The sequence below is a fragment of the Lissotriton helveticus genome, chromosome 6, assembly GCF_964261635.1.
Source record: "Lissotriton helveticus chromosome 6, aLisHel1.1, whole genome shotgun sequence".
Taxonomy (NCBI): Eukaryota; Metazoa; Chordata; class Amphibia; order Caudata; family Salamandridae; genus Lissotriton; species Lissotriton helveticus.
Window position 1 is genome coordinate 179,584,271 of NC_136067.1, and position 23,827 is coordinate 179,608,097.

Consider the following 23,827-nt stretch of genomic DNA (forward strand, 5'->3'; position numbering starts at 1 on the left):
GTCGCTCGAGTTCCGGCGGGAACTGCAACAAAGTAGACGTCGATAGCTGGATGGTGCCTGTTTGCACAGGGTGGTCACTCCTTGACCACAAGGGAGATTCTTCGGGCTTCTACGTTGAGTAGGATGTCGAAGGGTCCAGAATTTCGTTTCTTATGTTTCTTCAGGCTAATCTGAAGTGCATTGGCACTGCTCCCACTCTTATTCGAATCTGGGGGGCGTGATTACCTGCTAGGTCCCCCCCTATGGGTGGGACCCAGGAAGGGGGTGGATACACCCCTTTCCTTTGATCCAGGCCGCCCTGGCACGAGGGCTGGAGTGCCCCAGAACCGGTTTGGCCGGATTATGCAAGGGGCAGCCTTGTGCGCCCCAGGCAGTGTCTGGTTTCTTTCAGACCTCCCTGCTACAATCCACTATCTCCTGTGTGGAGGGTGGTGACACCCTCCTGTGGCAGGAAACCCTTTGTCCAGGCCCCATTTGGCTGAGTTTCGGTCAGCTGCAGGGGTCCAGACTCTTGTCTGTGGCAGAGGCATCCATTTTGTGGATCTAAGGCCCTTTTAGAAATTAACCGCATTAAAGTAAAGGAACATGTCTTACCCCTCTAGAGGGGTGGAATGCTATCCCCGTCGCCAGAACTGGCGAGGGGATAGTATTCCAAATCGTATGACACCTTACACGACATGTTTTGATAAAGCCAAACCAGAGTTGCTATATAACCGCGAGGATTATAAGGCACTTAAGAGTATATGGTATGGCATTATCCTGAAACAGCTTAGGGAGTTGTTCCCGACAGCTGCAGACAGGCTCAGCTCATGCTAGAGCTCCATCTCACATTAAACCACGCACTCTGCCTCCAGGATTGATGAGGCCTTCCATAGGAGTGGCTCACAGGTTTATATGTGTCCAGATATAGGTTTAGATATAGGTATACTATATCTAAGTAAGGGGTGATTACACCACCTTACCCCAGCTGAGTGATCAGCCAGTTGTGTCAATTTAAGAACCAGCCAGGGGTGGCAAACGATATGCTGCAGCCCCTGGTAGGCCTTGGTGGCCCCTATGCCCTGGGCACCTATAGTGCATTATACAGGGGCTGACAAGGAGTCCATTTCCAATTGTGGTATGTACCTAGGGTACATGGAATCCATTTTACAGAGAGAGCAGATGGCCTGGGGCCCTGATTAGCAGGGAACCAGGTCAACTAAGTCAAAAAACCAGCTAAACACAGGCAAAAAATCTGGGGTAACCATAGTCAGGTAGCCACCTTCCTAAAAGTTGCCATTGACCGAGATGGAGAAGGCGCCGACTTCACCATCCACGATCTTGGCCTGCTCCAGTTGGCATTGGAGACAATTTAGAGGGTGGTAACTTATGTTGTTACCTGTATCGAGCAGGCACTAACTAGCACAGGGGACCATTTTGCTTGGTAGACCTGACTTCATGAAAGCTGGCTGAGCAGTATTTGCTCCATAAAGGATTGCTCTTTCAACTATATCTACCACAGTCTCTTCTGTCCCTGGTCATCATTGAAGCCATGGGTGTGCCGAAAATAAAAAAGTTCAAATGTCCTCCACTTGCTAGGAAAAAGAGTTCAGCACATCAGAGACATTTGTTATAAGAGTTCTAGAAACGCCCCCACTGTTTGGGACCTTCTCCCTGACACGGATACATGATAACAGTTCCTAGATTGTGGACTTGCTGTTGGGGGTATGTTTTTTCATGCCTCTGCAACAGTGACTTTAGGCATGCATGTGGGAGGCATTTGAGGGGGTAAAATGTATTTCAAAGCAGCAGACATCTTTCATTTTTGCGGTTGCTAGGCCACCAAACTTAAAACGAGGCAGTTTTTTAAAGTATATCTTATGCAGACCTGTTTTGTCATTTTGACCACTATATTATTGGGTTAACATCCAGTAGATTCCCCCTGGATCCAAAAGGAAATGTGCCCTGTTTAAAGAAAAGAGGAACTGGCAGGTGTCTCTCACTTCCAACTCGGGGTATTATGCCCTGTTGGACAGGGAGCTCTAGGAGTCATACAAATGTTTCTGAGAATCTCTTATCTTCAGGTGATGATAAAGTTGAGCCCTTGCACCCCAAAATCAGTGTGCACACATCAATGATGGCATTTTAATATATGATTATATTTTATGCAGTGTTTGATCAAAATGATCAGATTGTTATAAACAACTCAATCGATGATATGCGAATCAAGGCGAATGCTAGGCAAATCCTGATCATATTTCATCACACATCCCTATTCTACTAGTCTGTTCCCTACTAAGGGCCCGATTCTGATGAGGTTAGGAAAGCATTCCCACTTAGGGCCCGATTATGATGAGGTTAGGAAGGCCTCCTAAAGGCGTTTGCTCCTTCCGAATCGGATCAGGAACGTGTCTTCCCGACCGAGGGCCCTATTACGATGCGATCAGGAACATAGGCTTCCATTGAAGTCAATGGGAGCCCAACCAAATCGTATCTGGAAGCATCCGGATGCATCGTACTCAGTCGGTCGGACTCTCCCGATCCGAGTGGGTAGGAAACCATTTCCAAACTGATTTGATTGGGAAGATTTCGTAACCGGATCAGAATGGGACCTTAATATTCTAAATTCTGACTGCCATCTAGCATGCATCCATATGTAGTGTCCCTTCATATTTTATGCTGACACTGAGTCAGCAGTCTGAATACAGTCCTTCAGCATCACTTCAGCAACCAGTTCATGTGCCTATCCCTGTCCCTGCACTGGTACCTTATATACCTTTATTATCAGCGGTATCTTCTGGAGCAAGGAAGGGTCACTTATGCATGCTTATGCTTTGCAGAAGCCAATGGAAGCTAAAGAGGGAAATGCTGCTTCTTTTTTCTGTTTTCATCCTTTCACAATCATCTTCCATACACAGGAGAGAGAAGAAATTCCTTCCACTACTCTGGCGTGCTAGTTTGAACGTTGGCGAAAATATATGGAATATCTGGACAGAAAATATGGCATTCAAGCACCCACTGTTACCATTACCATTCAAGTGATTAGTCTGCTTTTCAAAGCCTTATGCTTAGTACACACATTTGTTCATATTAGATGCAGTCAGGTTTTATAATATCAGACCTGTCTTGCATTCAAAATGCATTATCCTATTAACACTCTGCCACAAGCAACAGTTTTGTTGGCGTTAAATAAGGATTTATGCGAGGAATTGTGTCGTAAAAGGCACATTTTATACATGGATGTTGCAAAACATAACATTTAGCAAAGTTGCATTCTTGTCTACAGACCTCTGCATACAGGGTACAAGTAGTACTTCGCACATCACTAGATGTCATGTGATAGAGTAGTCCACCAACTTCCACCCATATCGAAAGAATAACCCTAGAAGGAGGCAGTTTTAGCAGTAGCTTCATTCTTGTCAATTTGTTACACCGGAGGGTGATATCAGAGAGACCAATGAAATGGTCGGTGATGGAAGTCGTGAAAAGAATGTTTTATCTTAGATAAATTCAGTTTCGTGATCCATAAATATGACAATGAACTAGTTGCTTGTGGCACATGTAATACCTTAAATAGTTGTTTAAATACGTAACACTTAGACTCTAGATTTTGGATAACACAGATATGATTAAACTATCTGAAAGCATAGCTTTTGTATGTGGGGAAAAAAACATTTGGATTCAATAATAAAGAAAATGTTGCTTATCCATTTTGTAAGTGAAACTCCAATACCTAGGGACCCATTAAACTTCTAACAAATTACTAATTTCAAGCAAGATGCCCCCTCCAAGAAGGGACACCTCTTTCTACAATGCTGACTTTGAGAAGTTATAGTTCAAACAGTGTTGCAGTTATCATTCCTTATTGTGTAATCTGTCCAACTACATATAACTTAGGAACGCCAATTTACAGTATTTACACCCATAACTGATCTTGAAAGCGACCTGGATCGCCTCCTCATCAGACTGATGAACCTCCCTCTTCCTGAAGAATACTCTTTCCTACAACGAGACCAGGAAGAAGGTGCCTTGATCTGCAGAATCAGTTCACCATTGGGAAATATTATGAAATAGTGATTAACACTTGTGTAACTGTGTTTTACCTAATCGGAAAGAAACACGTTAGTGTTAGATTCCTTACCTTAGAATATCCCCAGGCATCAGACTGGATCCGGATGGTTTTCGTCAGCAGTAATCCTGCGCGTCGCTAGGCGTCGTCTGCGGCTCCGCGTCCGTCGTCGAAGTCGTGATCGCCGGGATGACGTCGTCAGAGTACTTAGAAGCCACCCTCGTGCGCTGACGTCAGTTCTTCTTTTTTCCGCGCCAGCAAGCGCAGATCCGGGAAGAGCAGTACTCTTAGTCATTTTTTTTACTAACTTTTTGATCACTTTTGATCGTTTCTCGAGTTGACCTTCGACTCACGGTGCCGGTAGGGATGCCTGGTTTTAAACCTTGCGAGGACCGTCACCGCTTGATGCCGATGACCGACCCCCACCGTCGCTGCCCTTACTGTCTCGGGGCCGATCACGATGACAAGTCATGCCCCGACTACTGGGTCTTGACCTCGTAGGCTAGACGGGAGCGGTCCTGTAAGCGACTCGAGCTCTGGCAGTCGGCTCCGCGCCGCTCGAGGTCCCAGTCTAGGAGGAGGTCGAGGGATCGGTCGCGGAGCCGTAGTCATTGCCGCTCAACGAGTCACCACTACTCGTCCGGCTCCAAGTCCTCAGGTAAGTCGAGGCACTCGAAAAAGAAGTCAAAGAGGCGTCATCGCTCTTCCGACTCCCCCCGATGCTTGCGCGACGCGGCCGGGGGTTCGGGCGACACCGCCAACGCGGCTCCGCCGGAGCCGCAAGCTCCACACCCCCTGGGCTGCATGCGACGCCGGAAGAGATACGTGACTTCCTCGTGGCCATGAGGACTCACTTCCCTTCGTCGGGCCCTTGTAGAGGCGCCTTCATGCCCCGCGGATCAGTCTGGGAGCCCTAGTGGGCCGGCGGCTTCGGCCCCGGTGCCGCCGAGTGCTTCGGCCCCGTGGTCGACTCCGGTCCCGACGCCGCAGGATCCAGGCCTGGATCCGGGGCGTCACCAGTCGACCTTACGACTCCTCCGCTGGCGCCGACCCCGAGGGTGTCGCCCACGATGACATCTTTCCTAGCCTCGGACCAGCACCGTCTCTGGCCCCGATGGGTGAGCAATTCACCTACGACCCGGCTCCATCATTTTTCCCTGACTATCAGGAGATGGATGACGAGGAGGACTGGGTCTGAGGACCCTCTGACACTGCAGTGCCATTTGAGCCAGGACTGGGCAGACGAGCTAGGGGAGGCCAGTGGTCTAGACTCTTCGCCTGACACTTGGATTCGTCGCTCCTCCCTCCGTAGCTACGGAGGCGGGGGCTGCTTACAGCGTGGTGTTGAACAGGGCGGCCAAGGCCTTGGCTCTTGAGCTCCCTGTCGCGGCCGTGAGGACTAACCTCCTCACTGAGGTGCTCAAACCGCAGGCAAGCTCTTCGGAGCCTCTACTGCCGTTTAACGAAGCCCTCATCGATGTTCTGTTGGGCACTTGGTCCTAGCCCTCCACAGGCCTCCCTCTGGATCGGAAAGTGGCCCGACGCCACCGCTCGGCTCCGGGCGACCCTAGATTCCTGTCCGTTCACCCCACCCCCGAGAGCCTGGGGATCCAGGCCTCAACATACCAGACCACATTCCCGACCACTCCTCTGGATCGGGAATCCAAAAGGTACGATCAGTTTGGGAAGAAACTGTTCTCCTCCTTGAGTTTGGGGCTGCGGTCTGTCAACACCGCCTGCCTTTTGGGCCGTTACACCCACTGTCTGTGGGATACGGTTGCGGAGGTGCTGCCACAGTGCCCGGAGGAGGCCCGGGCAAAGCTCGCCCAAGCCCTTGCGGAAGGGCGGGATGCAGCACGCTACTCGATACGGTATGGACTCAACACAACGGACTCGCTAGGTAGGGCGATTGCAACGACAGTGGCAGTTCGCAGCCACGCCTAGTTGAGGTCCGCCAACTTTTTGGGGGATGTCCAGGCCACCCTCATGGACATGACCTTTGATGGCCATTGCCTCTTTAGCGACAAGGCAGATAGTACGCTGGAGCGTTTCAAGGACACCAGGACTACGGCCAAGTCCTTGGGCCTAGGCCAACGCCAGCAAAATTCTGCTTTTCGCTCCTTTCGTGGCCAGGGAAGGGGCGCCCCCACACGTCCAGCCAGCCACAGACCGCATGCCCAGGCTCAGCGCGGACGTGGTTACTGCCGCGGCGGTACCGGGGGACACAGGCAGGGTCAGTCCACACCCACCCCTGCAGCATCTGCCTCTAAGCCTTCCTAGTCTGGCATTTCAGGCCCATTCATCGCCAGTGGGGGGCAGGGTCCCCCACTGGCGTACCATCACGTCGGACAGGTGGGTGCTGCAAATCGTCCGAAGGGGCTACTCCCTCCCCTTCGAGGCAACCCCTCCAGCCATGCCACCGCAGTACCACCGCATGTCGGGGAATCACTTGCCACTTCTGCAGGAGGAAGTTACGGCCCTCTTGGCCAAGGGGGCCAACGAGCGCGTTCCTGGGCCAGAAGTAGGACGTGGTTGCTATTCCCACTCCTTTCTGGTACCCAAGAAGGGCAAAGGAAGCCTGCGCCCTATCTTGGACCTACGGAGCGTCAACGGCTTCCTCCGGAAGGAGAAGTTCATGATGCTGACTTTGGCTCAGGTCCTACCTGCCCTGGACCCAGAAGACTGGATGGTAGTGTTGGACTTGCAGGACACGTATTTCCACATCCCCGTCCTGCCGGCCTACCGGCAATACCTGCGGTTCACGGTAGGCCACGAGCACTTTCAGTTTACTGTGCTCCCCTTCGGCCTTACCAGCGCCACACGGGTGTTCACGAAAGTGATGACGGTGGTCGCAGCTCATCTGTGCAGATTAGGGGTTTCAGTCTTCCCCTATCTCAACGATTGGTTGTTGAAGGCGGGCTCGCCCCAGCCACTCGTCTCCCACCTCCAGACTACGGCCGACCTCCTGCACTCGCTGGGGTACTCCATCAATGTGCCGAAGTCACACCTGTGCCCCTCTCAGAAGCTCCTTTTCATCGGAGCGGTTCTGGACACAGCGTAATTTCGGGTTTATCCCCCCCGAACAGCGGGTTCGGGATATTCAGCCTTTATCCCGCGTCTCGGTCAGGTCCACGCTGCGGCTCCTGGGGCTGATGGCCTCCTACATCCTTCTGGTGCATCACGCCAGGTGGCGGATGCGGGCTCTGCAGTGGGACCTGAAGTTTCAGTGGGCACAGCATCAGGGCAATCTGTCCGACCACGTCCTGATCTCGGAGGGCACTGCGAATCAGTTGCAGTGGTGGCTCACGAACCGCGATTGGGTCAGCGGCAGATTTCTCTCCCTACCCCAACCGGAGCACGTAGTGGTGACAGATGCGTCCCTCCTGGGATGGGGGGGGGGCACATGAGAGAGAGGGAGATCAGAGGCCTCTGGTCTCCGGCGGAGGCCCGGCTCCATATCTACCTTCTGGAGCTGCGGGCGATCCATCTTGCACTGAAGGCATTCCTTCCCTCTGACCGGGGAAGTGTAGTGCAGGTGTTCATGGACAACACCACCGCGATGTGGTACTGCAACAAACACGGCGGGGTGGGGTCATGGAGCCTCTGTCAGGAGGCTCTGCGCCTCTGGACATGGCTGGAGCACCAGGGCATCACCCTGGTGGTTCAACACCTGGCAGGTTCCCTGAACGCCAGGGCGGACAAACTCAGCCGCAGGTGCATGATGGATCACGGATGGCGTCTGAACTCTGACGTGGCGCAAGGTCTCTTTCAGCATTGGGGGGAGCCTTGGTTAGATCTATTTGCCACCGAAGAGAACGTGCAATGTCATCAGTTCTGCACGTTGGAATTTCCAAGGCAGCACTCGCTCTGCGACGCTTTTCATCGCGAGTGGAGCTGCGGTCTGTTATACGCCTTTCCGCCTATACCACTTCTGCCCAGAGTGCTGAAGAAGATCAGGCGAGACCCGGCCCAAGTCATCCTTGTGGCTCCGGACTAGGCACGGAGATACTGGTATTCCGAGCTACTACATGTCAGTCGATCCCCCGATTCGTCTGCCTCTTCAGGAGGACCTTCTGTCATAGCAGCGGGAGAGGGTCCTCCACCCGAACCTGTCCAGTCTCCACCTCCATACGTGGAGATTGAGAGGCAACAGTTGAGGTCATTTGACTTGCCTCCTGAAGTCTGTGGTGTGATTCTGGCAGCCAGGCGTTCCTCCACAAAAAACGGTATACGCCTGCAGGTGGAACACATTTGTGGCATGGTGCACAGCAAAGGCTGTGGATCCACTCTCTGCCCCCCTTTCAGAGGTTCTCCTCTTCCTTCTGTCTCTTGCCCAGCATGGCTCTGCTCTGGGCACTATCAAGGGCTACCTCTCGGCCATTTCAGCCTTCTTAAGGCTTCCTGATCAGCCTTCTCTTTTCAAGTCCCCTGTTGTAAATAGATTCTTGAAAGGCATCACACACATGTTCCCTCCTGTTCCCTTTGTGATGCCTCAGTGGGACTTGAACCTTGTACTGACTTATCTGATGTGCGCTCCCTTTGAGCCACTTCATAATTGTCCTCTTCGTCTTCTGACTCTTAAGACTGCATTCCTGGTTGCCATCACCTCTGCCAGGAGAGTGAGTGAGCTCCAGGCTCTATCTTCAAAACCTCCTTTCCTCTCTGTCCATCCGGACAAAGTTGTTCTGAGGACTCGTCCTTCTTTCCTGCCCATCAGTGTATCCGATAAGTGAAATCGACCCCCCAGAGTGACCAGGGAGTGTCATTTATCACTTTGAAAACACCTACCATTTGAGAGGAACAAAAGTATGTATTTTATTAGAAATGCATGCAAATAATATTGCCTTATCATTTTAATTATTCACTGTCCCCACTATTGGGATTTAGGAGTGGCATATGCAGGGCTGGTCCCTGCATGGTCCTGAAGAAATGCTAGGGGGTAGCATGAAACATGTCGACCATATTGATCACTGAGTAAACCCCATTATTGGTTGCCCTGACATCAACCCCACTTTTAATATACCTACATAGGAGCTCAATAAAACAGTTAGGCCCACTAAGTACGGTATTTTTAATACTCACACACACCCACTCCACTTATTTTTTCTTTTTGCACCACACATAGTCATTTCACACTAAAGTGCTCCTACGTAGTCCGTCAGTCGCAGCATGCCCCTTTTCGTAGAGAACTGGGAGGACCCCAATGATGAAGCATGTCACCGTGGGGAAACCCCGGTGAGTGAGGGGACACTAAAAAAAGAAATTTTTCTTTTTTCAAGAAATTTTTCTTTTTTCAAGGTATTATGATTTAATAGAACCATACACCTGAACTGAGCTAGGTCTCAGGGTCCCACGTTTGGAACCCGCTTTGTCTCTTACTGACTCTTAGGAGGACGACCTAGTCTCTGATATCCTCCTCTCCCCCCGTTTCTTTACAGTCACAGCCTTTCACATCAGGCAGTCCATCACCTTGCCCGTCTTCTTTCCCCCTCCGCATCCTTCGAAGGAGGAAATGAGGCTCCACCGTATGGACCCAAAACGTGTGCTATCCTTCTATCTAGATCGCACACGCCAGTTCCAGGTGGACGACCAGCTCTTTGTTGGTTATGTGGGCGCTAAGAAGGGAAGGGCGGTGCACAAGCGAACCATCTCTCGGTGGGTCGTCTTGTGCATCAAGGTTTGCTACTCCTTGGCGAAAAAGGAGCCTCCTGTTGGGCTGCGCGCCCATTCCACTCTGGCCACAGCGGCTACTACTGCCCTGGGTTGGGGAGTCCCCTTGCAGGACATCTGTCAGGCAGCTACGTGGGCCTCGCTGCACACGTTTGCCAAGCACTACTGCCTGGACAGCCAAGTCCAGAGAGATGGCTTTTTCGGAGGTTCTGTTCTCCAGGACTTTCTGGTGTGATCTTGGTTCGCAGACCCACCACCGGGGTTGGTATTGCTGGGGTATCTATTCTAAGGTAAGGAATCTAACACTAACGTGTTTCTTTCAGATGCACAAGTCTGTAAGAAACACTAGTTTGTGTTCGATTCCTTACCCCCCACCCATCCTCCCCGTTCTGCAAACCGATATCTAGGGTTAAGGACATCCCTTTCAGGGCACTAGTTTGAATGCACCAGTGTCGGTTTCTCTCATGGCTCTGCGTTACTGGTGCGGAAAACTATGTACAGAACTGACGTCAGCGCGCGAGGGCGGCATCTAAGTACTCCGACGTCATCCCGGCGATCAGGACGTCGACGACGGACGCGGAGCTGCAGACGGCGCCTAGCGACGCGCAGGGGTACTGCTGACGAAAATCCAGTCTGATGCCTGGGGATATTCTAAGGTAAGGAATCTAACACTAACTAATGTTTCTTACAGATATATCGTTACCGAAGGGAAGTAAATTGTGCCTCGTGCCATGTACATCCTTGCCCCCATTAGATGGTACTCCTAGTTGTGTGGGATTTGTTTGACATTAACTTGCACTGGAGCAGGCTCGCATAATTGTCTTCATGATTATTATGTGCTATAAGAATGCAGTTCTTCTGTGAAAAAAATAATTGGGCATGATTATGAGTGCCTGTAGGGATAGTCTGCAAATCGGACAACAGCAGTTATCAATTTGGCATCAGTTACATTACTGCTGTCTGCATTGGCTTGCCTTCCTGGAGAAACTACAATGTCAACGTCTTCCAGGGCCTCTTTACTCATGAGTGTCCTTGTGCTCTGTTCTACACTCCATCTATTACAGTCACACAGCTCCTATACGTCCAGCTGGCCACACCACCTACTGTACAAAGCGACAATGCTCTCTGTAGGGACCTGAATATGAGAATAAAAATGGCTTGGTTGGTCAGCAGTCGCGTTTTCATATGTTCGAGGCATGTGGGCTGCTAAATTCATATCTAGTGCATAGATCGCCGCCTAGTGTTGGGTCCGGATGATTGCACATTGTTGTCCTGGAAGAGTCTTCGAAGTATCACGAGATAGGTGGCTCCTCCCCTGGACTACAGTGCGCATGGGCATCGGCTCCATCCCCAGATTGTTTTTTTCCGCCATTGGGTTCGGATGTGATTTCGACGCCTCCTTGTCGTAATCGAACACTTACTTCATTAAGGCCAAAAGGCCTTCGATCCTCGCGTCGGTATTGTTGCGAACGGTCCCGAGCATCGTCCGACTCTTCGCGTCGGACTTCTGGGGAGTTGCTACTCTTCGGACATTGAGGCCCTGTACTCGCAGCGAGACACCGACGACGTCATCATGGAACGGAGTCCGTTCAAGCGCTGCCCCGTGTGTGGGTCCAAGTACCCACACATCGACGTGCATCCAGTTTGTAATAAATGTTTCTCGCCGGATCACGACGAGGACAACTGCATGGCCTGCTCCAAATTCAGGTCAAAGAAAACACTCAAGCATCGGCGCGCGGCGCGCCTCGAGGCCTTGCAGGCAGCACCGGCACCCGACGACATATTCGACGACCCCGCAGAAGACGGCCAAAGCCATCATCTTCAAATTTCACCGCCATCAACGGAGGTCGAGGCCGATCCAGACGAATACATCGAAGGACAGAGCCAAGACCTTGAATACGTCGATGAGGTAGGGGACGACGAAGAAGTCTATGGGGCCGCGGAAGATAGCTCAGGGGAAGAGCTATGCCCCGAAAGTTACTCGACTCAGGCTCAGGTCACGGGATCGCCACTCGGCCTTACCCACGACCCTGCACTGATATCCCCAGCCCCGCCTTCGGGCCCGGCCACGGATACACCGGAGGAGCCGTTGTTGCGCGTATCGAAACTGAAACCGCAACCAGTACAGTCGACAACATCTAAGATGGCCGACGTCACGCCTACACCGAAACCGAAACCTACGGTCTCGACAACATCTAAGATGGCCGAAGACACGTCGAAAACGAAACCGAAACAGACGGCTTCAACGACATCTAAAATGGCCGACGTCCCGTCCAAAATTACGAAGCCGGCTCCGTCTTCGACTCCGTCGCCCTTAGGCCCTAAGAAGCCAAAGAAGGCCGTCGAGTCACCGGCGCCACACGCGGTGGCCAAGGACACGTCCTCGAAGAAGGTAGTCCATCACGTCTCGACGGCTGGAGCGTCAACCTCCAAACAGACGGTCGAAGCGAAGACCACTAAAGGCCAAGATCCGAAAGCCGGAGCCATTACTCCTCGGCACAAAGACACCGGATCTGCATCAACGGCGTTGGCGCCTAAGACAGCTGCAGGGCAGCGAACCGTTGGAGTCGAGGATTCATCGGTGCCTTCTTCTGCCACGCCGAAGGCCTCCAAAGCGGGCGAACATGAAGCATCGGTCGTCAAACCCTCGGCTTCATTTACTAAACAGGTCACCGAGTCGCTCAAGAGGATTCAGGAGAAAGCCCTGCCGTCGACAAAGACTGCGCCATCGGATCCGAAACCGATGGAGCCACCTGCCAAAAAGTCGACAAAACTTATCTACACACTACCGCCAAAGGTGCCACCAAAGGCGTTTGCACCCCAAACGGTGCCGAGGACCTCGGGGACTTCGGAACATTCCACGTCCAGTGCTATTTTGCCTCGACAAACAGCATCTGAAGACGAACGTGAGCATTATATCGATGCCCACACAGGGATAATGACACTTTATAAGAGAAAGATCAGTTCCCAGCCACTGGAGTCATTTGTAATTCCACTGAAAAAAAAAAGGCAACCACAGGACATACCTGCCCTTGTTGAACCTCTGCTACCTCCCCCAAGGAGGAGTCCAACACCTTCCCCCAACCAATCAGGGGGTGAGGATGATGACCAAGATGAACAATACAACTTCCCTACTGGCAATGACCCTGATGTGAATCAGGACTCATATGACGACCCTGGGGACCAGGGAAGTCATCAGGTGGTGCAGGACCCACAAGGTTTTGGGGCACGTACATCACCAACTGAGGATTCAGCGGCTTTCAATGCTTTAATTGAGAGGGCAGCTGCAAATCATAATGTAGATATGCATGCTGACCCAGTGGAAGAGGATTTCCTGTCTGACACTTTCTCTGTCTCCGAAAGAACAGTCAAAACACTTCCTATGTTGAAAGGTGTCCTTAAACATGCGCCAGAGATCTTTAAAGAACCTACAAGAGCGAGAGTGGTAAACCCACGTATTGAAAAAAAATACAGGCCTGCGCCTGGGGACCCTGCCTATATTCGGGGACAGTTGCCTCTGGATTCGTTGGTGGTCGCAAATGCCCGCAAGAGGGCAAACTCACAAACCACTGGTGAAGCTCCTCCCCCAGACAAGGAGTCGAAAGTGCTTGAGGCATCTGGCAAGAGGGTGGCTGCGCAGGCTGCTAATGTATGGCGTATCGCAAACACACAGGCACTGTTAGCGCGTTACGATAGGGCGCATTACGACACCCTAGAACAGCTCCTTCAACATCTGCCTGATGAGTATAAAGAAGCTGGAGAAATGCTCATACAAGAGGGAAAGCTTATATCAAACGCTGCAATAAAATGCGCACTTGATGTAGCGGACACAGCGGCTAGAGGAATTAACACTAGCGTCCTGCTAAGGCGCCAAGCCTGGCTTCGTATATCTGGATTTAAGCCTGACATCCAAACTACAATCCTCAACCAGCCCGTCAATCCTGACAGACTGTTTGGTCCAGATGTAGACACCACACTTGAAAAGATTAAAAAGGACAACGAGACTGCTAAGTCCATGGGGGCACTTCAATCACAACAGTTCAGGGGCAACACTTTTCGTCGCTCAGGTGCGCGTAGTGTTACCAGAGGACACATGGGACAACAAACACAATTCACGAAAGGTGGTGCGCAATCCTCGTACCCTAAGCAAGGTAGAGGGGGTTACCGGGGTAACAGTGCCAAAGGCAGAGGCAGAGGGAACACCCACTCCCGTTCCTCTGCCGCAAACAAACAGTGACTCCCTGTCACTGCCCCCTGACCATCCAACACCTGTCGGGGGAAGACTCCAGCAGTTCCTGCCGGTTTGGTGGTCCATCACCACGGACAGGTGGGTGAGAAAACTAATCCAGTACGGGTATTGTTTGGAGTTAACATCCACTCCTCCCAACATTCCCCCAAGACACCGTCCTATGTCGGCAGAGCACTTGCACTTATTGCAGCAGGAAGTGCTAATAATGCTGCAAAAAGGAGCAATCGAACTCGTGCCAGTGGAGGAGGAAGGAACAGGGGTCTATTCCCTGTACTTCCTCATCCCAAAAAAGGACGGATCCCTCAGACCCATTCTGGATCTACGCCCTCTCAACATGTATATACTGTCAGAACATTTCCACATGCTGACACTGCAACAGATACTTCCCCTTCTAAACCAAGGGGACTTCCTAGCAACCTTAGACCTCAAGGATGCTTACTTCCACATCCCACTCCACCCGTCCCACAGAAAATACCTCAGGTTTACTATTCACAACAAGCACTATCAGTTCAAGGTGCTACCCTTCGGAGTGACTACTGCCCCCAGAGTGTTTACGAAGTGTCTGGCGGCGGTGGCGGCGCACCTCCGGAGACAGAACATACATGTATACCCGTACCTCGACGACTGGCTCGTACAAGCAAAGTCGGAAACACAGTGCGCCTCACACATGTCCCGCACTATTCAACTCCTTCACAGTCTGGGGTTCTCGCTGAATTACCCAAAGTCGCACCTTCAACCAGCCCATGTGCGGCAGTATCTGGGCACGACAATAAACACCCTGACGGCTATGGCTCAGCCAAACGCAGTCAGAATCAACAGCATTCAGTCACTAATCCAAAGATTCAGACCGCAACACTCCCTGCCAGCGAGAGTGTTCATGCAGTTGATAGGCATGATGGCCTCCTGCATCTTCATAGTCCCGCACGCAAGGTTGCACATGCGCCCCCTCCAAGAATGCCTAGCGAATCAATGGACACAGGCTCAGGGACAACTGACGGACCTAGTGTTGGTGACCAGTCGAGCATACAACTCTCTGCAGTGGTGGAATCCACACAACCTTTGCAAGGGACGACCGTTCCAAGAGCCTGTGCCACAGATTGTCCTAACAACGGACGCATCTCTCCAGGGGTGGGGAGCGCATGTGCTCCACTACACGGTGCAGGGACTGTGGTCAACCCAGCAACAACAATTGCACATCAACTACCTAGAATTGATGGCAATCTTCATGGCGCTCAAGTCCTTCAAAGTACATTTGTGCAACAAGGTCGTGTTGATCCGGACGGACAACATGACAGCCATGTACTACATCCAAAAGCAGGGAGGTACTCACTTGCCGCAGCTGTCTCATCTGGCTCAGAGCATGTGGAAGTGGGCCATTCAGAGGAACATCTTCCTCATGGCAGAACACCTCCCGGGCAAGGAAAATCAGATGGCGGATCTGCTCAGCAGGTACAGCCATCAAATGCACGAGTGGGAGATACATCCATCGGTGCTCCACCCGTACTTCCGGCAGTGGGGTCATCCAGAGATAGACCTATTTGCCACAAAGGAAAACGCAAAATGCCGAAGCTTTGCCGCCAGGTTCCCTCACCCGGAATCGCATGGGAATGCGATATGGATGAACTGGTCAGGCAAATTTGCGTACGCTTTTCCCCCAGCGCCTCTCATTCCGCTGGTGGCAAAAAAGCTAAAGCAACACTCGATGACTCTCATCCTGGTTGCTCCAACATGGGCACGCCAACCATGGTACACCACGTTTCTAGAACTTTCCGTGGTACCGCATCAAAGGCTACATCTCACATCCCGGCTCTTGACGCAGAACCATGGCGACATTCAGCATCCAGATCCGCAACAGCTCAATCTGACGATCTGGCTCCTGAGGTCTTAGAATTTGGCTACCTCAACCTGCCTCCAGAATGCATGGACATCATTCGGGAGGCAAGAAAGCCCACAACCAGGGCTTGCTATGCGGCAAAATGGAAGCGGTTTGTCATCTACTGTACTGACAACAATATCAACCCGCTAGATGCATCCATTCCTAACATCATCTGCTATTTGTTACATCTTTACAAATGCAATCTGGCTTACGCTTCCATTCGGATACATTTATCCGCCATAGCGGCTTATCTCCAAAATAGGCAGCACCTCTCCGTTTTCAGGGTGCCTGCCATTAAGGCCTTCCTGGAGGGACTGAAGCGAGTCATTCCTCCGAGAACACCACCAGCTCCGGTGTGGAACCTCAATGTGGTCCTCACGAGGCTGATGGGTCCACCCTTCGAGCCACTGCACTCCTGCGAAATTCAATTTCTAACATGGAAAGTGGCTTTCCTCATTGCTATTACATCGCTTGGGCGCGTTAGTGAGCTGCAGGCGCTCACAATCCAAGAGCCTTTCATCCAAATACATTCAAACAGGGTGGTGCTACGCACTAACCCCAAATTCCTTCCTAAGGTGGTGTCACAGTTTCATATCAATCAAACTATTGACCTACCCGCATTCTTCCAAAACCCACAAACGGTAGCTGAGCGAATGCTCCATACACTGGACGTTAGGAGGGCGTTGATGTACTACATTGACAGAACACAACACTTCAGGAAAACACAACAACTTTTTGTTGCCTTCTCAGCACAGCACAAAGGCAACCCCATTTCCAAAGCGGGAATAGCCAGATGGATTGTTAAGTGCATCCAAATCTGTTATCAAAAAGCTAAGCGCACTTTAACAATACCCCCAAGAGCGCACTCCACACGCAAGTTGGGAGCGTCCATGGCTTTCCTGGGGAACATTCCTTTAGAGGACATTTGCAGAGCAGCCACATGGGTCACACCGCACACGTTTACCAAACATTACTGTGTGGACGTGCATTCCAAGCAGCAAGCAGCTGTAGGGCAGGCTGTTCTCAAGACACTTTTTCAAGCTTCTGCAGCTGGCACGGGCAACCGCCCTTAATGGGGGGACTGCTATGTATTCTATGCACTAGATATGAATTTAGCAGCCCACATGCCTCGAACTGAATATGCTACTTACCAGTATGCATCTGTTCTCGGCATGTAGGGCTGCTAACATTCATATCGCCCTCCCTCCTCCCCGGTGCCCGTAGCGGCTGCAGACACTATCTTGCATTCATCATTAGCATGGACATCCTTTACACTATTTCACTCCATCTCTGCCACAATGGCTAAAAACAATCTGGGGATGGAGCCGATGCCCATGCGCACTGTAGTCCAGGGGAGGAGCCACCTATCTCGTGATACTTCGAAGACTCTTCCAGGACAACAATGTGCAATCATCCGGACCCAACACTAGGCGGCGATCTATGCACTAGATATGAATGTTAGCAGCCCTACATGCCAAGAACAGATGCATACTGGTAAGTAGCATATTCATTTTGGATTAGCTGTTGTGTTTTAGGTTATGATCTACATGCAAAAGTCCAGTAAATTTGAATTTGTCACAGCCTAGTTACTGGTGACCTTTCCCTTTGATCCCACAGGTCATGCTCTTGGAGAACCTCATTCTCCTGTTGCTCGCCACAGACTTTCTGCAAGAAGCGCTATGGAGTAGTGTTTGGATGACCCTGGTTGTCATGGCTGGATTCGTTATTGGTGAGGCTTATTATGTTAATTCGTTGGTTCTGTTCACTTAGCAAACCTACATCAGAGAGCCCTGTAAACTGAATCTGGAAGGAATTGGTACTTCAGAGCTGCATGGTAAAGCTGGAGAAATGTAGAGGGGATTGACATAATTATATATGTAGTATAGGTGATGGGGGGACAGCTTTGTGCGAAAATGAATCGGTGCATGCACAACATATGCAACCCCTCTTAATTTGTTCCATTTTCCCGCAGGTGCCCCCAGTGCAAGCCTTTTGCATGGGGGGACGGGGGGCTAGGCCAGAAATGGGGCAGGCATAGGTCTTGTTTGTTTTTGATTGATGGACTAATGTGGTGGGATGAGGACCTGCAGTATCTCTTACTCTTTCCTGTCTTTTAGCTTTGCTTTTCAGTCCTAGTTATTAATGCCGCCTTTGCTCAACCTCGACCCTACCTCCCCCTGCGCAGCATCACAATTCCCTTTCAAACAGTAACTAAAGTATTCAATGCTGTCCCCATTTTCATTGACTTGTAACTTAATTGTTATAAAATCCTGTATAGAACATTTCCCTTTGCCCCTAGAGATCTACTCAGTCTGTGTCCCCCTAGCTCCACAAGGGTACTTCGTAGTCATTAATTTAAAAGACCACTAAAAGACTCGCCATTCAGGGACGGGGAATTTCCTCTTTTTAATCATTTATGCCCACAAGGACCACTTCTGTCCCATCCTAGGACCTAAACCCTGATTTAAGATTGCCAATAAGTTTAACCTATGTTACCATAACCTACGAGCACGTTTGTGCAGTGGGGAGTTCTATCACTCCACAAATGTTAGCCCTTTCGTTACGGTTTATTAGGTAGTAGTCATGCAGCGATAGTATTTGGTATGAAAGTGCAGTGAATGGTTTTTTTTTTTCTCCTTAACTTAGACCCTGGTAAAAATTCAGTGTTTATTTCCATTCTTGTTGGCAGTGGTCATACCAGTTGCTTTCGGGCAACCAGCTAATGATTTCTAATGTGTGTTGGGTTTGACTAGTGTGAGTACAACCTCTTGGATAAGTATGACCCTTATTTAAAAAATAATAATAAATCAATCATACCCTTTAAAAAATATATATTAAATAAGGTCACTGCTGAATCCATTGGCCTGAATGAGTCCTTAACACACACTGAGCGCCAATGAGCCTTTTGTGTTTCTCTAAATGTTGTGACCTCATAAAAGAATCCGTGTTCGAGAACCATAACTTCCGATAACCCGGAAGTGTACATGGTGCACCGATTCATCAGTGTCACTGGTGCAGGTGCTTTCTGGTAGTCGGTTAACAATGTAATATAATGCTCAGAACCCATGGGTCTTTCTTCCAGGTTTGCATATTCCAATATTTAAGCTACTTGAATTTTACAAAATTGCTGCATTACTCACAAACCATTTCAATGATGTAGCTGTATAAAGTGAAGAAGAAAAAATGTTGTAGTATTTTGTAGGTAAGTCACATAGTCATTCACAATTCTGCTTCCTTTCCTATGTATTACTTTATCCAGAGGAATTCCAAACAAATAACTTGGTATGGAATGTTCCCACAGACTCTTTACTTATTTTGTTTACCTCATTATTATCAGTATTGCAAATCTTCCTATTGCAAGCTATAATACTATTTTCTACGAAATAGTCTACAGGTTTCAAGTAACACAAATTCTCATTTTTTACAGGTGTGGCGGCTTTGATTATATATTATAGTCTCTTGCATCCCAAATCCACTCAGATCTATCAGAATTTCAAAAGCAAGCTGTGCCAACCTCAAACGTGGAAAGAAACCGCTGACACGTCGTTTTTTCAGCCTAAACGAAAGAATGAGACCTCGGAGGGTGGCATTGAAACACTGGATGAAACGCACATTACTCACTCCGACGCTGGAGCGGCAGATCCCAACATCGACGGGCATACAACCTGGTTCGAAATGTATGGAGGCCACCACCACTGGCTGCTGTTAAAGCTTGCCTTAAAAACTGGAAATTTGCAGAAGATCTATGCTGCATTTGGAGACGGGGGCATTGATGATCTGTTTCCTTGTGAATGGCTGACATCTAATGCTGGTGCTCCGGTGCCTGTAGCTGCAACAGGTCGAAGGTACTTGGCCGGGAATATGGATGACAGTTTTAAAAAAAGAGATCTCTGGGGAACCTCAGACTACATCACTATAGAAAGTGTTCATGAAGGTACAAACTATATAAAAGCATTGCCGACTGTAAATGAAGAACATAACTCGTGTATTAAAGCAGCTGAGGTCTGTGTCAGTGGTCCAAGGAGCCATAGTGACATCCAGAAAGAGGATGGATTCCAAGGAATTGCCACCGCACCTACAGATGGCTCGTCTTCAAGTGGAGAGGAGATGGTTGGACTGTACACTAAAGGAATGGAGACCTGTAACAATTCCACGTTGTACTTTAGCGCGGATATGGAAGGTGCTTTGCCTTCAGGTGTTACGCGAGATACATATCAGAAGGTAAACAACGGTGCGCTGAGACTGGCGAATGAGAGCGCACTTGGAGCTCTACCAGAAAGTGAAGAGATTCAAGAAGCCCTCTTCCCGGTATCGGGCATCAGCCCAATTGTGTGTGGGGCATCACACAGCAACTTTAGAAGAAGTGCTGCCTTAGACTTGAGCAGCCAATGTGATGTGTCCACTGACGCCTCCGAACTAATGGAGAAAGAGGGTGTTGTGGGGGTGCAGTACAGTCATCTCAAGGTCCTTGGAAGTCTGGCGGCTTCCGTGCAGAGTAGGATAAAGCAAGAGGAGGAGCCATGCTTCACGTCCACACCTAAACCAGAACAGGTGGTTAAGAAGTTTGGAACATGTGACATGAAAGCTCGAAAAAAGCTCATAGAGCTGGAAGAGTTGAAAGCCGCAAAATAAGCACCAAGCTATGAAGAATGGTGCTAAAGTGCCTTGAATAGGCTTCACTCAAATGTTTTTTCCTTAATTGAATGCGTTCCTATTAGTTTATATCCTGCTGTGTGTAAAGCCGAGGCACCCACCCAGCACAATCCAAACACCTTCATAATCACCCTGGGCCCAAATCACAAAAGTAATCGTGAATCAACTCATCTAGATTTTTACCCACTTTTTTGTGGGGTTCATAAGCGCTCCCACAAGTAATCCTGGAAAGCTGAGACTGTTGCACTTTTTTGAGCAGCACTCTTTAAATCGTTTTGTGAATTCCACCTTTTAGGAGTACATGTATATTTGCCCAGTGTGATTTTTTTTTTTTCTCAATGGGGAAATATTTCCTCCTTCGGAATAATCCCTCTCAATTCCCATCCTGGACATGGATTTACTCCTACTTCAACATGAGTAAATCTTTTTCGGCATGGGTCATGGATGAATTTTGTGGCTCTCCGCATACAGGTATATTAATGAACATGTACTTTCAGGGCATTTCTCACGTACAAAAAGTCTATTTGCACGTGTTAGCTAAACGCACACATACAAATATTTGTGTGGATGATCCGTAACGATGGCAGAATATCGTCGTGTACTTACATTTTAATGTCCCTGTGCCCAGTGCAGAGAGATGATTCATTACGATGGTGTTTGGCATGCACGTCGTGTGCTTTAGTGTTGGATGTATTCTACTGTGGAATGGGTAAGGCAGGTCTCTTAAAGGAGCACAAGGTTCTTGGCATTTAATTTTGTTTACTCGAGGAGAACATGAATTTATTCAGGGGTTTCCTCATTTATTCATTACCTAACAATGTTATTTCCTAGTCCACATCACCGGGGAAGAGAGGGGTGGGTAAACACCTTTACTTGGCTCTATTTATTGTTCTCTGAACAAACCTTAGCCATACCCAGGGTCTTTTAAGGAGGCTGTATATTTGTCTTTGTCACTGGGACCACTTAATGGACGAGGAAGGGACCACTAGCCTACTTTAGGGGAGCGCCCAGTCACCCCAGCTTGATGAGAACAATGTCAGGCTTTACTACTTGCTTCATCTTGTACTTAAGTCGCATTGCTTTCATAAATGCAACTTAGTGCCCAAACATGCAGTGTCAACGCAGCAGCGTTTCTCCTGTTTTTGAACACCTAGACGGCAAAACCTATTTTGCAAAAAACTTCTGTTAAAAAATATAGACCGCTAAAATATCTCCCTTCTGAAATGAACCCAGTTTTCTTCACATTTTGCAGAAGGTTCTACCTAGGCCATAACAGATACGTTTTCTAATATGGGTGGAGCGTCTTGAGTCTCAGTTGTCAACACCATTTTGTGCAGGCGTGTCAAGCAAATGTGCTCTGCACGTCAATAACACACATTTGCATCCTTTATTTGATTAATGATGTTCAACAGACCAGACTAGCAACATATACGGTTATGTGAAGCAGGTGAGATTACTTCATGCCTTGCTCAGTCTTTTGAGCTAGATTAGAGTGCCACTGCATTGGGTAACAGGTAATCTATGGTCTTAGCATCACATGACGATCCTTCAGAGGTTTTATCACTACATACAAAGTTAAGAGCTGCAGATTACCAATAACGTACTCTCACACTAACAGTTTGTTAACATATGTATTTAAAATTTTGCAACTAACCAAATTTGAAAACTTCCCCAACTCGAGTCACAGTTGCCACAGCTCACACGTTTCGTTCAGTTCTTTATGACCAAAGCTCTCGAAGACATTAACTGTAGTAATCTATTTGGTACAAACTGAAGTATTTCGTCTGCAATAATAATAGTGCCTTAAAGATGGAAACCTGTAAATACAATGCAAGTGTGAGTTTATAAAATATAGTTAGCATGTGTTTATAGAGTTTTTTTATGATGATAATCAGATTTGTCCGTACTATTGTAACTAAGGTATTCAAACCTGTACCTATATAATATTTATTAATGAAGCAGTTTTTGTTGCTAATACTTAGCTGTCAATCCTAACTTTATCAATGCACTTAGCAGAGTTAATATTTGTCCACAAATATTTGTACTTGTGCCGAGATAACTTTCAGTCTGAAAGAAGTGTTCCCATTAGACGATCTGCATGGCTGGATCCATGCCAGATATCAGGATGTCCACAAAACATACATTTATGTCCAATGAATAGAAATGGAACTCATTCAAATGTTTAGTGGACATCCTGAAACTGCAGTATAGTTCTGGCCCTGTTGCACCAATGTCCATCGCCTATAACTATACTGATGCACTGATCAGCATTAACATTTTGGTATTTTTTTTTTTTATATGGAGTGAATTTATGGGATTTTGCATTGGATATTTAAGGTCTTCTTTTTTCCAGCATCTCCAAGACAAAGCCACAGGTATTCATGCAAATTTTATAGCAATTCACATAAAGTGTAGCCTTAAACAGGGAAATTCCCCAACAACAGATCCAAGTATGTAAATCCTGGCTTTTCAGTGTCTGGAAAGTATCTTTAAGAAGTTCATTTACTCAGGGCTGGACTGGCCATAGCGGGCACGGGGCAATCCCCCAAGTGTGCTGCACGAGTGGGGGGCGGTGTTGGGCCCCTGGGGGCCGTTTTTGTTACAGGGCCGATTTTGCAGCATAGCTGTAAAATCGGCCCTGTACCAAAATCGGCAGAAAACCGGCCCCGCCAAAGAGCTCAGCGGCACCTCCAACCCCTCCGAGTGTGGAGGGGGGTGGGGGGGGGGGGGGGGAGGTTGGGGAAGGGGGGGCGGCCGAGCACTTTGCCAGGGCCGGTTGTGGTTCCCAGTCCGGCCCTGCATTTACTTTTGAAATAAACTGTAATCCCCTCAAGGGCCTTTTCACACACTTTTAACATGAGCGGCAGTTTAAAGCTTTGTAAAACTGAAAATGCATTTATTTGCTTTTCGTTTTACTTCTGTACTGTAAAATAGTCTTTTTAGGTCTTGTTTACAAACAGCTCTAGATTGCTAGTGACTTCGTGCTACAAATATACTCTAATAGTACTATACAATATATCTTACAGATGGGTGGGCTTTGGAGCAGCTCCTTCAGCGACTGGCTCTAATGAAGTTTTCATACTTTGCAATTGGCTGGATAGACAGCTAGCCCATGACATTCTGCCGAAGGTTACATTATTGAAGTAGCCCTCCCTACTCACATCTACAATTCCCTCTTACTTTCCTATTCATTCCCAATTCCCGCTCTCACTCCCTATCATCCACCTCAGTTCCCTTCTCCTGATTACCACTCTTGTTGCTATGCTCGCACCACAGGTGTAAAACGAAAACCCTATAAAACATCTTTATTTCCCTATATGAGCATCAGAAG

The 23,827-nt window shown here is 48.9% G+C and overlaps 1 protein-coding gene across 2 annotated transcripts in view; it reads left to right on the plus strand.

Annotated features, from left to right (window-relative positions):
* Nucleotides 1–22,929, plus strand: part of XKR5 (XK related 5) — a 239,582-nt gene extending 216,653 nt beyond the window's left edge. For both annotated transcript variants that reach the window (XM_078647583.1, XM_078647584.1), the window contains exons 6-7: nucleotides 17,461–17,572; nucleotides 19,271–22,929. In XM_078647583.1, coding sequence (XP_078503709.1) covers nucleotides 17,461–17,572; nucleotides 19,271–20,475 — 1,317 coding nt within the window. In that variant the 3' untranslated portion in view covers nucleotides 20,476–22,929. The remainder of the gene's footprint in view (nucleotides 1–17,460; nucleotides 17,573–19,270) is intronic.
* The last annotated feature ends 898 nt before the right edge of the window (nucleotides 22,930–23,827 follow it).